Here is an 18,534-nt window from a genome sequence, read left to right as displayed (position 1 = left end):
AAATAACTAAGGCTCAATCTGACTCAAAAATTTCCAAGATTATCCTGATTTGCAGTTTTTGTCTTTTATAATTTGAGTGTTACTGATTCCCTGCACAGTAGTCTTTGTAGTTTTCTTTATTCATTGAAGCATTCCTGGGTATTTATCCTGCTTCTCTCTGAAGATAATGACACAGCAAAAAGAAAAAAAAGTCACACACTTTGACTCAGAAATTGATATTTAAGGAGAAAAGGAATTGGCATCACGTCTTCCAGCAGTGAGCAGCTGAATCCGGTGCTCAGATCACTGATTGATTTAGAGGCTGTAAAAAATGCTTCAGTCCTCTGTCCAAACTGAGATTTGACTCGGGTGTCCCTAACCGATGATTTGAATCAGTGACTTTTAAGGTGCAGACCTACAAATGACTGACATCAAATATGTGGAAATTGGACAAGAGTACAAACTACAAATCAAGGTAAAATATCCCTTTCCTGTTTGCTCAGAGCCCAACTCAGTCAATGCCACCCCGAGAGCAGACAATTTGTTTCATTTTAAGCTCCTGGAATGGACAGTCTGTATTTAGTTCAGAGTGGCAGCAAAATACAGTTTAGTAATTTGTAGAAAAGTGGGAGGGCTAAGGTAGATATTAGTGAGAACGGAGGAAGATTCATGAATCTTCCTTTGGCTGATTGTCCTCTCCGCTCTACTCACACTTGCAAGCAACTTCAAACCAACTTACTTAGATGCTCACAAACACCCACACTCACACCAGCCAGGAAGCTTTTGATATAGGCCGTCAACGATAACAAGCTTAGGTTTGCTGCATATTTTTCTTTCTTTTCTGAATTTTCAGCATTTTTTTTTACCTTGACTTGCCAAGTTGAGATGCAAAACTGTGCTGAATGAATTTCATGCTGGAAAATTCACATTATTACTGTTTTTGACATAATTTTTTACTCTATGGCCATCACAACTAATTTGTCATAATAATAAAACTGCTTTAGAGTGAAAAAAACTGCAGTTTCTTTATGTATATTATATACTTTATGACTGAGGTGTGACGCATACATATTTAGTCGTGTATTGCACACAGCTGGCTAGAGTGTAAATAGATGTCTGTGTGTTTGTGTGTGTTGCAGACATCAGACGAGTCACACACATCAGGGAGGAGATGAGAATATGAGCCTGCTGTTAATGAAAGGTTTCGCAAACAGCCCAGCCTGACATAAAAGCGAGCTGATTACTACTCTGGAACAAAGTGGTGATGAACTGGGTTAGCATTGCTAATACACACACAAACACACACACACACACACACACACACATACACACAGACTTCACACAACTGTGGGCCATTGGTGTTAAATACACACACAGAGCAGCTTAATAGAGAGGGAGAGCAAAGGAAGCACGTTACAGTACAACATAAAAGAGCAACCTCTGTTGATCCAAAATGAGACTTTATCATCATCACTACTGTACACAAAGCTGCATCCACATGCACGCGCACAAACACACACACACACACACACACTGTACTTCACAAATTCTATTGAAGCACAGCAGGATATTATCATAATCCCCAACAGGTACGAGGCAGAACACCAATCAAGGTCACCTCTGCTGCAGTGACTGGTGAGTGGTTCTGATAACAGCAGACAGAAGGAAATCCAGCTTTTCATCTACTGACAGGGTGAAGGGAAGGAGGAGAGCAAGAGAGAAACAAAGAACAAGAAAAGAACAATCAAAGATCTTAACCCGTGTGTGTGTTTGAGAGAGAGAGAGACAGTCAATACAGTTTAATGGTTTTTCATTCGTTTTTTTTCTTTATTTACAGTTTCAGTCTGGGGTTCAATGGCAGTTAAGTTTCTATTTTTTGAATAAGTGCAGTGCAGGCAGGTTCACCATGTAAGCTTACATAAAAGATTTTTGGTAAGTTTGTAACCTGATGTGTTAAACCAGAAGAACAGCTGTGAATTTTACCAAAAACAAAAACAGCTAAATTCTGCTCTAACACCATGTTGTTCTTTACGGTTGAGGAGTGCACAACAATTTAATTTGGCTTTCCAAAACAAAAAGGTCTTAAGGTCACCACACAATTTAAATTGTAGAGATTTTTCTGCGCTGGCTGATTTTAATTGTCACGATGAGACACAAAATCAATCGGTGGGAGCTGAAAACAAATCCACTGATATCACTGGTAAAACAACAACGCTTATTTTATTAACAATGTAGTTGTAGTTTTTATTGTGTTTCAGATCTTATTTTAATACTTAAGAATGACAGTACAGTATTTTCCAGAAAGAATATCTTTTTGCCATGAAGAATCTAAACATATCTTCTTTTTGTATAACTGTTATGTGGGCTTTAATCTTGTCTGGGATACCTGGTTAATTAGGTTGTGATCGCTGTGAGGCATCGACAAGAATGCACATGGACCTGGATTTAAATTTATTCCCAACAAGTTTTCTGCACGTGTATGTGGTTCTAAAAAAGAAATAACAGAAATAGAAATAAATCACTTTCACCTTAACTAGCTAAATAAGCAGAACTCTAGCCACTACCTGTCCTCTACGATCCAGAACAATAACTGTGGGAGCACAATATAGGCATGACAATCACACATTATCTATTGTGAATCCAATACTTGTCCATAGCTCAATATGCAGGTTAATACATTGTGATAAGAGCACTTTAAGTGTTACCAGAGATTGCAGTCAATATGATATTTGGTTTGATTTACTATCAATATGTTTTCATCTCCACCCCAGAGCAAATTTATTATGTATTCACAGATGCAAAGTGCCTATAAATAAGCTTTATAATATGGTTAATTTCTCAGTGATGCTCTCTCTCTCTCTCTCTCTCTCTCTCTCTCTCTCTCTGTGAGTGTGTGTGTAACCCTCTTTTGCTCCATCAGCAAAAATGAAGTGTAGCATTGCAGAGTAAAATTACATTGTGCAAATAGTATATAAGGGTTATAGTCTATAAAAATTATGACACATTGTATACAGTTAGACGGAGGCTGGACTTATTTAAACCATATTCATTAATGGCAACTTCCTGACTATCTTTCTTATAGTGCCCAGTGAACACAAAAGCACAAATAAACCAGCCTAAAGAAAGTGTGCTTAAATAATAAACACCCTACTACATAATGAGATTACGTCTTTGTGCACACTTTAGGCTTTAAAACAATGATGGAAAGTGAGTTTAAATCTTTATAAACAATCCCATTCACACACCAGTGGCAGTTAGCGTCTCACTTTCAGCCACAAGCATCGTTCATGTCTGAGACTGCAAATTACCAGCTTCATCTTTCTTCTAACACACACAGAAGCACACACAGAACATCATATTACAAACGATCAATTATCCTACAGCCAAAGATTCCCTGCTGAGCTCACGGTTATGGTAAAGAAATCAACAGAAGGCAGTTTCCATGTAAGCAGAGACATACACTAAAGAACACTAAAGATGAAAATGAAAGCGTTCCTTTGTTCTCTCACATTTTAATAGAGGTTGGAATATTAGGAATTTACATATGACCTTAATGTTGCCAACTGAAAGAACATCTTGGTTTCAAAAATAAAATTTCTTGTTAGGGAGGACAGGCACTTGAACAGCCACAAGTGAACAGGGTGAGTCACAGCCACCTAATATCACTTAGCGTTGCATATGCTAAAGAGTTTCCACAAAGCACCACTGTGGATGATTCACCATTGAAGCATAGATGGTTTTGACATTTTTACTCTTACTTGTTGGGTAAGTAGACCACCAGGCTGATGTATGTCTGGGTATTGCTTTAAAAGGTGGATTTTGCTGTTAACCAGTTGCACACAAACTCTGCACGGAGGGAAGGCTTCACAGTAGGATCCAACTGAACATGGACAGACACCAGACCCATATTTTTTCACTGGTGTTAAATACAGCACCAACAGCTGTTTTTCCTACTTCCAAACATCACTATGGCAACTGACAGAAGGACTCTTTAAGCAGAATCCTGCTCAGCGCAATTCATTTTATTTACATTCATGTGAGCGCAGGATTTGTATATGGCCTCCTCTCCTGGAAACAGTGTTTGTGTGCAGTTGTCCTACCTCCAGAGATCTCGTTGGCATCCTCAGGAGGTACAACTGAATCAGTCTGCCTCTGGGGCTCAGTCTTGTCTCTCCCGCCACTCTCACCTCTTTCAGCTGCAGAGATTAATCACAAGTTAGCAGAATCCCATTGAATAAACATCTTTTTTAGAGTCCTTTCTTTATCTGGATCTACATATGCCAATAAGGAAAGCAGAAACAGCGATACTGATTAGAGCAGAACAGAATATGGTAAATATTCTATGGGGGTGGCAATGGTACAGTGGATAAGACACATTCCTTTGTGTGGAAAACCTGGGTTTGATTCCCACTGTGACACAATGTGTCCCTGAGCAAGACACTTAACCACTAGTTGCTCCAGAGGCCTGCGACCTCTGACATATTATGACAATTGTAAGTCGCTTTGTATATAAGTGTCAGCTATGAGTAAATGTAGATAAAAGTACAGTATAGCAAATTAGAACGAAGATGAGTACAGCATTACAGAGAGAAGAGGTAACAACAGAAGAATCAAGGAGAAAGGAAGAAGAGAGTAGGCTAGGAGAGGAAAAATTGCGTAATTGAGAGGAGAGGAAAGGAAAGGAACGGAAAGGAGAGAAGAGGAGAGTAAACAAGAGTTAAGGAAAAGAAACAAGAGGAGAGGATAACAATAAATAAGACAGAAAAGTGCTATAGCACATCAAAACAAAGTTTAGCAGAGAGGAGAGGAAAGGCAATGAAACAAGAAGTGTCAAGTAAAACAGAGTAGCAGAGTATAGTACCAACACATTCTCACTCCCGACTCGTCTCTTATTGATGCTTGGTCAAGGCCCTTTGGCGACTTTGGTGTTGCTTTTTAATACCCTGGGTACCCCTTTTGCGTCATTTGTAGTTTAAGGCTCCACGGTCAAGTTAAAACGTTTAGCAAAGTTAGCAACAATAAATAGGCGATGTCCGGTTAGACTTTCAAAATAGAACGTTAGTGTTTTGAAACGGCACGTGATTAAAGTCATGAAACAGCAAATTGGTTAGGTTTAGGCACAAAAAGGACTTGGTTAGGTTTAGACAACAAAACTATTTGGTTAAGGTTAGAAAAAGATCATGGTTTGGGTTACAATAACTATGTTGGTCAGTTAATACTTAAGTTAACTTACGTCACTTGCGTAACTTATGCAATATACGTAACTCGCTTAACTTAAATAAAAATATTTAATGTTTACTATTTGTTTCACACAGGACACGAAACCCGTGTTGAACTATGACGCCATAGGGATCCCCAGTGGGTTACAAACTGATGTCGATGGGTCTTGACCATGCGTCCATGTGTGATGTGTCGGGGAGCAAGAACCGTTTTGTACAAGAGTAGAGCAGAGTATGTGGGATCTATACATTACAGTACAGCAAGAGAATAGAATAGAAGCAAAAAAGTAAAACACATGAATGCACCTTTATGTCTGCCCTGTAGTGGTCTGCTCTGCTCACTGCCACTGACAGCGATGACACTGACAGTATAGTCCTTAGAGGGGTTGAAGTCTGTTATCAACACCTTAGTGTCAGATTTCGATACTATGATCTCCCTCTGCTGACCACCTGACAGAGAGAGAGAAGAGGAAGAAGAAGCAAAGGGGCAAAGGTTAGGCCCACAGATATATTTGATCCAGTGTTTTTTATTCTTTGTTGCTATAGTCAGTTCCTTGGTTGCAAAATATTAGTATTCTCCTGACCAATTTAATTCAGCAGATGAGCCGATATTCATTCTGAAGGCAGGCAAATATTCTGAAGGCAGGCAAACATTACGGCCAAGGATGAAATACATATTTTATTGTAGATTGTTTTATGTGTGCATGTGTTTGTGGGGTACATAAATCTTCACAAAAATACAGAAATAAAAATAAAGAAAAGCTCCTAAAACAAGACGTTTTTTGGGTCCTAAGTTAATTCTGCTTTTGATGTTGTTATTTCCAGGGCAAGTGGGTGACAATAAAGTTCAGAGTTTTAAGTTTGGAGGTTAGGAAAATAAAATGTGTCCTTAAAATAAACTGTCGATCCTCACAAAGAAACAAGCGTGTGTGTGCTTGTTTTCTTTCCTTAGCAGTTAATCCCCATCAGGCCAGCAGGTCACATTATCACCCCCTTTCAATTTTGACCCTGCAATCAATTCAGCCATCAATAATGTGTGCTTCCTCAGCTCTTCTGTCCCCTGTGCCTGCAGTGATGACTAAAGACACCTTTAGGGGAGGAAGATAAATCCTGCTGAAGAGGACAATGCGTCAGGTGAGGTGACTGCATGGATCAGTGTTCACACCACAAGCCACCAAATATCTAGGGTCAAAAGGAAAGGTAGGCATTCACTGCATCACCATATGATAACTGTGGCACTGGGAGTACATGTCTCAGGGCTAAACACCCTTCTTTAAACTTGTTTACAGTCCTTTCCTTACCTACACAGATGTCTCCTTCTTGACTGAATGGAGGCTGGATTTATTAGGTGACAACAGCAAGGGATCAAAGGGTTCATCTGCAATCACCCGTTCCGTCTTTTTAATTAAAAGAACTGGGCCTCAATATTTTCTACACTTGGTGCGTGAATCCTTCTCTCTCATTTCCGTCTCAGGCTGAAATTGTTGAGAAGCACCTAATGTCGACTATGAAGGGTTAAAGACTTAAGTTTGACATATTGGAGAATTTTTTTTTTTCACTTTCTTGCTGTGAATTAGATGAGATCAGTACTACTCCTTGTGTCTGTGCCCTAAATATGAAGTACACAGCCAGCGGGCAGTTAGCTTAGCTTAGCAAAAAGACTGGAAACAGGGGAGCTTGACTCTCTCCAAAGATCAAAAACACACCTACCAGCACCACAAAAAAAGCTCAGTAATAAAAGTTGTATCTTATTTGTATAATATGTACACAAAAACAAATGTAAAAATTACTGTTTGTCATTTTAGAAGGGCTTGTGGCTATTTCTTGGCGAACAAGGTTTTGTCATTCGCTTTGCAAACTTGCAGTGACAAGAAAATGCTGGGAAGCAAGCCACAAAGTTGTTAAAGCAAGAAACTCCCCATAAAACCACAAATCACCATTTTTACATTTCTGTTTGTGTACAGATTAAACAAATGAGATACAATGTGTCAATTAGTGAGCTTCAGAGGTGAACTTTGGACAGAGTCAGGCTAGCTGGTTCCCCCACTTTTAGTTTTTATGCTAAGCTTATCGACTCCACACCCTGGCTCCAAACTTGGCATCAATCTTTCATCTAACTCTTGACAAGAAAACAAATAAGCAGATTTCCCAAAACGTTGAACTATTTATTTTAATCAGTGAAATTTACTTTCCAAAGAATGAAGTTCAAACCACATGAAGGTTGATCAGATTTGTTTCCATTGTATCCACAACAGCATGCAGTTCGTCGGATGACTCAATTGTGGAAAACCCATTAAATTAATCATCTCTGCATATTAACTTTAATTAAGAAGATTTGGGAAAATTACATCACAACAACTGATGCCAATTTTTTAAAATTGTTGTCATATTAATTTTAAACCAGAATAAAAATAAGTTGGTTTTGAATTCCATGGCATTCAGCTTAAGAATGCTTTATCATAAATGCAAAACAGGCCTGCGACCGTCATCAAAGAGCACACAACCATGTTGTTTTTCTTTATAGGGGATAAACAAATGTAGTTAAGTTAAAATAATGTATAAAAAAGCCACAAGTAAGTTAAAATTAAACTAAGGCCATAATCTATCACATACACAGAACACAATGTGGCTTCGCTAGTCTGATCAATTAAACAATAAATGCAGTCATACAGACAGAATAATGATTATAGCCTCTATACGTCGACCTGATAGCACTGCCCAGTATCGTTTTATCTTACCGAAAACGTCTCAGCCATCAAATATCATTTCAGTTACACTCCTCATTTTTTCCTGCTTTCTTTAACACTTTTCAGAGTTAAACTTTATTGATATTTCATCAGCTTCACCCTCCTGACTTATTTCAAAATGTGATATTTCTTATTGGCATGATCTCTAAATGCTTCCAAATAAGACCTTCCAGTAGTCCATTAACACCATGGATGTATAATAAGACCAGGGGCCTCACTTATGAAACTGCGCAGAAAGTGCTTTTTAACACAGTGCGCACACAAGTCCCACAACAAAAACATGTAGTCTTTATGCTTGAAATCTTTTGTATTATAAAACCAAAAAATCTTTTTTCCAACATTGACGCACAAATCTCACCCTTGTGTCACAAGTCGAATTTTTTTTTACGTGAAGAATGGGCCCATTGTTGCCCCTTGTGGCCGTAGGGGGAAAGAACAGCCAGTGCAGTTCTCTCCAACGGTCCCAGTGGTTGTGTTGTGCCCACCGGCCTCAGGGGGCAGTACTGAGCCCATTGCAGTTTTGCACATCACAGCGAAAAAACCCCGCTGCACTAGAAAACCTACTTGGACAAACAACACAGATATGTCCTTTCTCTGAGGTATTTTCAAACAATATTTTTTGGTTACTGGGGAAAATCGATGAGGACTGGTTGATTTTTAAATGTACATCTGGTTAACTGCCCCACCTCCTTTAAAGCGTAGTGCACTTTCTCTCGAGTAGTATGCGGTACCGGAGGCTGCAGTTTCAGGACCGCAATCCTAGGATGGGAACTGCATTTGTAGGACCCTTGTTTACTTTGACACTGCCAGCTAGCTGGGGCTAGTTAGCTAGCTAGCTAGCTATGTAACTCTTATAAGCCCCCGAAACCTTAACCTTTTTGTTACTGTGTATTACCACCACCACTCCACTAGATGGCGCTGTCGCAAAAGAACTACAGCTCTAGAACTGCGGTCCCAGGGTTGCGGAGGTCCTGAAACTGCAGCCTCCGGTACTGCAGTTAAACAATATTGGTTCCCTGTGCTTCAAGGAGTCACAAATGTTTGCTTTTTCTCGATCCATTCATAATTAACGGTTAACTAGAGCTACCACCAACACTGACCCCACTAACCCCCTCTGTCATGGCAACACCTCATTCTGATTGGATATTTTTTATCAAGGTGAACTACATTGCTTGGCGTGGACTGCTCAAAACATGTGCATCCACTGTCTAATTCACATTCTCCTCTACTGCGGCCATAAATATTACAACCTATTTTAAACCTTAGAGACCTTCCAATGTACTTTCTATTCCCAAATTATTCTGTTAATTGGTTGCAGCGACAGTGTAACAATAAGTTGCAGTTGCATACATAAAAAATCATCTTTTTTTTTTTGCTGGGTTTGGCTTAATCGCCACTGAGATTTGAGTGAGTAAATATAGACATCTGGCCCTGATAACTAACACACAGATATGCAAGTGCACACAGACACCAACCCACACTATTTGAATTTCTGAACTGTTGGCAGGCAATTGAACAGACTTCCAATAAGTGCTTATTTTAGTTAAATTCATGCACTGTCATAGAACAGGGAATGAAGCCACTGGACAGAGAAGCACAGGCTTCAGGCAAACGCTTTTGATGTAATGCGAAATGATTTACATTATCTTCAACGATACAAGCCGATAAAGGAGTTATTATTGACAGGGGACAATGTTTTAAGGAATATTAGCATTGAGAAAAAACTTGCTATGCTAGTCATTTTTTTGTTGGCAAAAATGAGCCATCTACTTCAAACTAAAACCTGAATACTTATCCAGTTGCACTTTAGTTGCTCCTTTTTAGAAAAGCTCAGAGGAGAAAGGGGATATTATGTTGAGCCAAAAGGTTAGCTGCCACTCTGACAGCCCCTTTTGTGATCTAAAATTGTATTTTATTCTCAACAAAAGGACAGTGTTAACAAGCTTTACCAAGCATGTTGTTCACCTCGTCGGACTCAGAGACTAAAGACTAAGAGACAGATGAGACTGGGAATCAGGACAGAGGACAGGTATTTGTGTCCTCATCCTCCACATTATCAAAGAAGGCTATATTAACCATAGTGTATGGATACAGTAAGGACACTGTGAAAGTCCAATTTTTACTGCATTTGCCGAATGCCAGTAAGCTACTGCTGCACTCACTCCCTGAGAGGAAGTGGCCATAAATTTCACTTTTTCTTCTCTTTTCAGCTGTCGGAGGCAGCAAGAAATTGTCAGGCGAGGCATTTCTCACAAATGGTTGTTTGCAAGACACAAGTTTTATGTTACAGAGTGCTTATTCAGTCCTACTTATTCATTTTAACAACGGCTGCGAAAGAATTGTCTGCAGTGTTCAGCACAGCATTAATAAAGAACAAATGCAGGCAGCGGTGCGGCAATAGTTAAGGAATTGATGTGAAGGATATTTATGGCTGGTACAGAAGGTGTACATGATGAAGAGCGACGTCAATGGCAATTAGGATGATTACTGACTATACTGTGCATACCCAGAAAGAGACGAGGTCATGCCCTGTGTCTGTTCGATGATCTACTACTGACTTATGCAGGATGAAAGCAGGATGCCAGGCGCCCATCATGCCCACAACTACACATTGTGAAAAGGCAGTTTAATACTGCATAAATTACGACTATGGCCGCCGTTGTCTTTCGCCTGTCCTGGACTGAACTTCATCATGAGTCACTGTTAGTCCTACTGTCCTGTGTACCTATCAGTCCCATTTTCAAATCTGCTGACAGGCTCCACGAACGCAGCATAAGCATTCCTTTGTCTTAAACTTGGCAGAGGTGCAGGACAAACTTTGAGTCCTCCACATCTCTCAGGAGTGTGATCCTTTCAAAGGAGCTCTGATAAGAAGCAAATTACATAATCCTTCCTGACAGACAGAAAATCCAAGTCATAATGGGATCCTTCCCCCAAAAGTTAAGAGCCACTTCTAGCATCTCTATGTGTGTGTGTGTGTCTACACAGAAAAATTATCCTACCTGGTATACTGTTGTAGAGGAATAGATAGCTGTCAAAGTCTCCTTTGGGCTCCTTCCATGAAATGAGAAGCTTGCTTGAGCTCAGGACTTTGAAACGCAGTCTCCTCGGGGCTGGAACTAAAAAACAATTAAAAAGCTTCAATAAAGCTAAGAAATGATTAGAAATGAATAATGTGTTGAAGAATGAACATTTTATGAATTATAAAAGTTCCCTGCCACCACTCAACATTTGTTAACATGACAACAAGCCAGTGGTTAAACCCAGAAATACCCCCCAAAAAATCAGGTGAAACAGAATAAATAGATGGACAGAATAGAAGAAAGAGAGAATTTTGAAGTTCTTGTATCCATGAGAGCAACACATAAAGCCAGTCAGCATGGCATACAGCTGAACTTCAGTTTGCTTCAGCTCAAAAGCGCATGAAAAAGGTTTAAAAAGGCCCAGGTTTAGAAGAAACTATTTCCAGTCAAATTCTCAAAACAAAAATAGAATTCACGCCAAGGAAAAGTAACACGAGGAGGGAGGATTTCTGTTCTGTGAAAATGTCTTGCCCATGCCAATGCATGAGTGTACATTTCTGATCTATACCAAATCAAAGAGAAATTAATGGTTTAGCATCCTCAGCGGCTGACTATACTTTTTAGCTCACTGTCAAAAATGGTGACAGCAGCCATTCTCTGCACTAATCTCTGTGTTTGTTCTTGTGTGTGTGGGCAGACTGTGGCATCTTAAAAACACACTTAGACAGCATATTTTGCATGAAAAGGTGGCAGAAAAGCAAAAGAGAATTTGACTGTTTTTAATCTACAGACAGAGAGGCAGACAATGAAAGAAAAGAACAGATAGCACAAACATGGTGGTGTAGTGTTAAGGAATACCACAAATTCACCTCAGATGAAAACAAAAGTCGCTGACATAACCTTTATGTCTCCGACACATATCACCATTTTGCTATATTAGTGCACCACAAACCACTCATTTCTAATATGTTTCTACAAAAGAGTTGACATTGCCATCCATAAATCTGATGACACCGCCAACGTAAAGTCATTTTACCTGTCAACACTCTTTAAAAACATGTCGTCTTAAAAGATGCTTCAACTGTAATGACTCAGCGATACTTAGACTTACAGAAACTAACTTTGGGGTCAGGATACCACAAGAAGATGGGGTCGCACAAGATATCAAAGAATATAGTTTTTTTGTTTGCACTTTGTTAATAAAAAAATAATAGAGTAGATTTATTGAATGGGACACAAAATCAAATAATTTTCTTCTCTGGATACATGTCAGTTAGTGGGCTAACTTTGCAGCAATCTATGCGTCTAATTAAAGAACGAGAGTATAAGTTCCAATTACTCCGTGCCTGGAGGAATCAAGGAATAATATTAATTAACTACAATTGAAAATAATCCCCTTAAACTGTATTAATCTTTAAAAGACTCCTCACCTTAACTGCTGATCCACATTCGTAATCCTAAAACAAAAATTGATGCTTATATGTCAATTAATGGCAGCCGATGAATGTTTATAGAGTGCTGACATGTAAAGACTGTACATGAGCCATTATGGAGAAGCGGTGTCGAGAAAAAATGGGTGATATGATGTTGACAAACCTGAGGGGAACTGTGCAGGATTTTCACTCGCTGAGGAGAACGGACATCTTTCTCAATGGAAAATCCCATTCAGGCCATAATCAGAGGGCATTTTCTCAAATTGCGTTATAGTATTGTTATGGTGTAGATAGAAAAGTAAGAAATGGCTGTTTGAGTTTTTTAACACTCAGTGTGTCAGCTGACTGACAAGATTTCTTTTTAGGCTCTTACTACCCTCTGCTATCTCTCTGCTTAACTCTGTAAAGAATAGGTAACGTCTGCACATAAGGCACACTTGAACTTAAACTTTTAATGTTTTGGTCTTTATTTTACCCATCTGTCTGACCCTGTATTTTTAATCAGTATTGTTGTCATTGTTGTCTTGTATTGTACGTCAAATTATTTGCTACTGCGGCAAAACTAATCGGGATATGCCACATTAATCTAATCGGGGACAAATAAAGGTCTTGAACTTACGACTACGAAATATAACACAAAATGAAGCAAATCAGGTGAACATGGGTCAAAAAACTGTAATAAAACTGTAAATTCAATTTACTTTAAATTTATTAATATGCTGATATGTTTATATTCTAAAATATATAATTGAAGTGTACTGATTTTTTCTCTAAAATCAATTATCCAAGTAAAGAGAAAAGTTCATCTCTTTCCCAAAAAATATTTTCAGCTCTGAATTTCCTGCCAAACATCCTTAAGATTTTAGTCATGGCATTACCTCACAGCTTAAAGTCAAGTCCCTGAGAGCAAAATCCAGTCTCTGGTTGTCAAACAAGGACAACTTTTCATCACCAGACCTTAAGATGCCGTTTGATCATTTTGCAGAGCCCCACTTCAGCACGTTGCAGTTTTACATTTTGCTCACTCCTTTTCTTAAGTAATCACCACGCCACCGATCAAACACTCAAAATGCATAGGATGAAACGGTATAATTACACCACACAATACAAATCTATGAATAATTTAAGTGTGTGACAGAGCTGGTAGGTTATTACGCCGGTATCATTTCGTGTGTGCTTGATAGTAGGTGATTTGAGTCGGCAGACAGGGTACTAATAACTGGGTGAAAATTGCCTTGAATACCCTGATCTTTGCTTTGCATGTCAATGCACACACAAGCGCGCACTGAATTGTAATTTTAAAAACTTGTGTTTAAAAGGAATGAGCCATCTATGACCCTCTTTTAGTCTGTGAATGCATGTCAAGGTCTATAAGTTGGAGGCTATTACAGAGACAGCAACTATGATTAATGAATACGGACATAATAGCTCCAATAGCTATGGATGCTGACAGAACATGAGGGTCTCTGATATAAATTACCCTTCACAAACTGCCACGTCTGTTCTTGTTTACCACCATACAACCATAAATATTATCCAAGAGCTCAACATTTCACACTCTCGCTCTGAATCAAAGTGCCAAGATGCTTTTGTGAAACGCATCAGACTACTCTGTATTTCAAGATACTTTGCGTAAATATTGTAGAAACCCTGGCTAGGTGGCTTACAGAGCTTACACCCATGTACAACGCGACAGTATATCACACAAACCAGAGCCATTTATCTAAAAGGGTTACACCACTGGAATCAGCGAGCCCCCCAACAGCTCTTTGCATAAGCTTCTTGCCAGGTTGTGAATGCAAGCCAAGCCATTTGGCAGAACTTTGGCGACTACTGCTTAGCAACAAAATTTAGCTCAAGTAAATAGTCTGAGTCACTGAAGCCTCAATGAAAAAAATCACCCCAGAGCCAGAAAATTATAGAAATCAGTTCAAAACATCGTGTTGTCACATGTGCAGCCGAATCTTAATTCAACGATCCTTTGAAAAGGGTCTAATTTGAAGTATCACCTGATAGGGAGCGTGAAGTAGAAGAGTCTTTTAACTCAAGGCCCAGTATGAACTGGAGTTATCTGGGTTAGTGTGATACAGGCACAGCTTGACGCCCCTGTTTGAGAAGGGATGACTCTTCCCAGGATTAACAGCGGTGAAAGCTAGCAAGGATTCCTGGTGGATGAGTAAATGCTCGCTGTCCCATCCTGTGCTTCACCTCATCTCCTCTCTCCATCCCTCCCCTCGTTCCATGTCTCCGTTTCAACTTCTTCTGCAAGCGTCCTCTTCCCATCTCCTGATTTGGCTCAACTGTCCTGCTGTGCATTGGCTTCTTTTCATCTCTCTCACTGGCTATCCTTTCTCTTCTTCTTTTTTTCACGTCTCCTTCTTTCTTCCTGGTTCCAAACTCAACAACATCTCTATTCAACTTCTATTCAACTCTCTGTCTTTTCTTGCTCTGTTTCGCCTCATGTATTTCCTTTGTCTCTTCTGAGCTTTCTGGCTTTTCTCATTCTCTCTTTTCTTTGCCAGTTGCCTCTTTCCTCACCTCTCTAGCCCTTTCTCACTTCTTTCTATCTTCTCATTCCCATTATCTTTCTCATGCCCTCATCCTCCTCTTCCCATCCATTTTCTCCTCCCATTGTCTCCTTTATTTAGTCATCTCTTTTCCACTTTTTTCCTACACTGTATTTCTCTCTACTTTGATTCTTCCTCTGCTTCATCTTCTGTCCTACACATCCGGTTCATTCTTCCATCGTTTTAATTCCCAGTTTTCCTCCCCCTCTCTGCAGATTAGCCCTGTACTGACTCCACAATTACTACTCAGGCTTCAGTAGCTCCACTAATACGGAGTATGGATGACAACTGCTGGCTTACACTGTCACCACAAGATAGCTACTATACTGTACATGAGGGAGATGGAGGAAGTGTCTGTGTTTGGTGCCAATTCAGCGCTACAGCACGCGTCATTTGATGTGGCCGGCGTCTTGTTGGTACAAGAACTACTCTGCTCACCGAGATAGCACTTAACTCAAATCCACTCTGGCATTTTTCTTTCCACCTCTCCGCTCTTTCTTTATTGCCTCTGCTGCTCTTGTGGAACACTCCACTCTTTCATCACGTCTCGTCTTCTCATCCTTAGGTTTAAACACTCTTCACTCTTCTCTCCTATCTTCTCCTCTTCTGCACCCCTAAACTCCACTCCTGTAGTGGCTTCATATTAGCTCTTGAGACGCGCTGCCAGATGCTTAGATGCCACTGCTTTTTTTTTCTCTCTCCCCTTATCTCTGTGCTGCATTGCGTGTGAGTGTGTCTGCGAGTGTGTGAGTGTGAAATCTCTCTTAAGGACTGGTTGAATATGAAGAGTGTGTTGGATGATCCGTCCAGTCGTGCAGTCTGGTGAGGGAAGCCATAACATTCTGCCTGCCTGCCAACGGTGAAAAAAATATCACCATAAAATACTAGGTTAATTCAGCCGGAGTTGATTGACTTTAAGCAATAATTAAATATTAAATTCACTAGTCTCTTATTCTGCCACAGCCCATTTTCAAATAAAGTTATCCTTTAAAGCCTGATATTTATATATATAATATATATATATATATATATATTATACAGACATAGTTTATTATAGTATTTAGTTTCTTTAAGCTTGGGATCAAATATGGAAGACATTATGATTACCCAATATGTTATAAACTCAGATTACATGATTCCAGAAAACTGCAGCAACAAGTTAAGTTTCAGTTTAAACAAGTGTCATTTTCTTACCACTATGGCAATTTCTATTGGTTGTTTCAGGACAACCAGGACCCAAGTAGCCAATTCACAACCTTGTAATACAATATCTGCTTAACCTCGAGTCACTTCAGGCTCTGCACACTGCTCCACTCTGTGATTCTGGGAAGCATGGCTATGTTGCAAAACGCTCATAGCCTATTTCATGGTTTTCAGACCACTACTTCACCAGACGCTCACTGTTCCACACTGTGGTACCCATACTGTGTAATGTGGCATATCCATGCATATTGGATGTAGAGTGAACTGGATATCCACAGTGGATAGAGTGATATTATACATTGTGCAGCCCTTTTGTTTGTATCAGGCCTCATATTTCCACAAAAAATCTTCATCAGCTCATTTTCGCATTAATTAAAGTTAATTTTGTTTATTTACAATCACAGGATATTATCTACATGCTCTCACAATAACAGGGCACAATTAGAGACCCTCCTACAACTCACATTTCCAACGATTCAGTGCCCCATTTAGTCCAAAGTGGCTGATCATTATGACAAGCTGGATTACCATCAACAGCAGCAGAGTCGCGTGGTGACAGCAGTCTGGGTTTGGATAATTTAGCAGTTTTTAAATTCTAAACAGGTTGTTCTATCTCATCTTCTCTTTTGTTTATGAATAAATGATTTCTCATCATTGGCTTCTCTCCCTGTTCATTATAACTGAAATTATTGGCTAACACTTTCACACATACTAATTTACCAGGCTGACCTCTTACTACACACACTCGCATTCACACACACACACACATCTAGAGACACAAAAGTGTCACATCTTTGTAAATGTGTTCTCAAGCACATAATGTATTGTGATGTGTCATGAAGCACAGTATTGGCCTAGGGCTGTCATCCAATCAGCAAAATCAATTACAATAATTAACTATGCACACAGTAAGCACGCACACACACACATACACACACCTACTGACTCATCAGGGAACAGGGCTATTTATAAAAATAAATGCTTAATGAACAATGAGGCATGACCACTCTTCTCTTTTGGGTTCAGATGTAACAGTGGCAAACTTCCACCAACAGGCATCTTTCCTCAATCTATCCTGCTTTTGACACTACTGCATTGGGAACAGCAACACAATGGGCCAGGTCAGGTCAGGTTTACATTAGCTTTTGAATATGTTTCGAGGCCAAAGTAACAGCCAGAGAAAAAAACAACAACGACAATCCACTGTGCTGCACACTGCTCACTCTCTGCACTAAGAACAGTATCAGGTCAGATAGACCAGCAAAGATCTGGTGTAGCTGAAGCTTCGTGTGTATGCTGTGTCCACACACTGTCCCCTAAATCATTTATTCATATACAGTACAGTAATATAGCATTAGTAAAGATGTTTAGGAGGGAATATAATGCTACAGAGGATAATTTTTTTAAGCTATGTAAGTGGCGAATCTCTGAGGTTGGCAGTGTGTCTCTTAATTTGGTGATCCCCTGATTTTTTATTTAGCGCCAAGTCCAAGTTTGTATTTCACAGGACAACTGTCTCAACAACTATAGGATGGATTGTCATGAAATTATGTCCAGACACACATTGTCTCCAGTGGATGGATTCTAATGACTTTGTTGATCTCCTGAGTTTTCCTCTAGTGCCACCATGAGGTTGATATTTTTGGTTTTGAGGGAAATATCAACTATTCAATGGATTGCCATGAAATTTACTACATATATATTCATGGTCCGTAGATAAGTTCCTTTCTTCTAGCGCTACCATCAGGTCAGGCCATTGCCTGGTTAAATGTACCTGCTAAACACTGGTCTGTTAGCATCAGACAACTTAATCTTCCCAGTGAACCAATATAATTAGTTTTCCCTACAATACCTAATGCAAGATTAACATATTAATGGTTTTGTCTAAGGACTGATTGATTTCTTGATTAGGATGCAATTATGCACCAATTAAAATATCCTCGGACTTAAATAATCTTAAATATTACTAATTAGGTGTGAATGCCAGATCATTTGCTACATTAGCCATTTCTTGCAGAGAAAAAAACCCTTCCCGGACTGACCCACTCTTTGGTCGTGGGAGTTCCTGACGATATCCAGACATTTCTGTTGTATACAAACATCCTCCGTGGGTAGAACACACACTAATCCTTAAGCTCAAATCCCATCTGACCAGATGTTGCAGCTTACCGGGGACAGAGCAGGCAAAAATTAATGGCTATCACATGCTCCCTAATGAAAGGATTGAGCAGGGCACGCTCCCATAGTGTCTGGGAGGTCATCAGCGTTCTGCTGTGATTCACTGCGATCAAGTCTCAGCCTAATTTATGCTGCCACACTTCTGTCTCACCTCCCATTTCTGTCTGCCTGCAATGAAAAACATG

The 18,534-nt window shown here is 39.6% G+C and overlaps 1 protein-coding gene across 1 annotated transcript in view; it reads right to left on the bottom strand.

Annotated features, from left to right (window-relative positions):
* LOC119897844 (collagen alpha-1(XIV) chain-like) overlaps positions 1-18,534 on the bottom strand; it is a 151,233-nt gene that overhangs the window by 128,968 nt on the left and 3,731 nt on the right. The window contains 3 exon segments of the mRNA XM_038711836.1: positions 4,080-4,175; positions 5,505-5,648; positions 10,948-11,064. Of these exon segments, the coding sequence (XP_038567764.1) occupies positions 4,080-4,175; positions 5,505-5,648; positions 10,948-11,064 (357 nt within the window).

This window comes from Micropterus salmoides, unplaced genomic scaffold (genome assembly GCF_014851395.1).
Source record: "Micropterus salmoides isolate LMB-PRFRI ecotype aquatic unplaced genomic scaffold, ASM1485139v1 Ms_hic_scaffold_11, whole genome shotgun sequence".
NCBI classification, from domain to species: Eukaryota; Metazoa; Chordata; class Actinopteri; order Centrarchiformes; family Centrarchidae; genus Micropterus; species Micropterus salmoides.
Note: the sequence above shows the minus strand (reverse complement) of the source record. Positions and strands in the feature narration are given on the sequence as shown.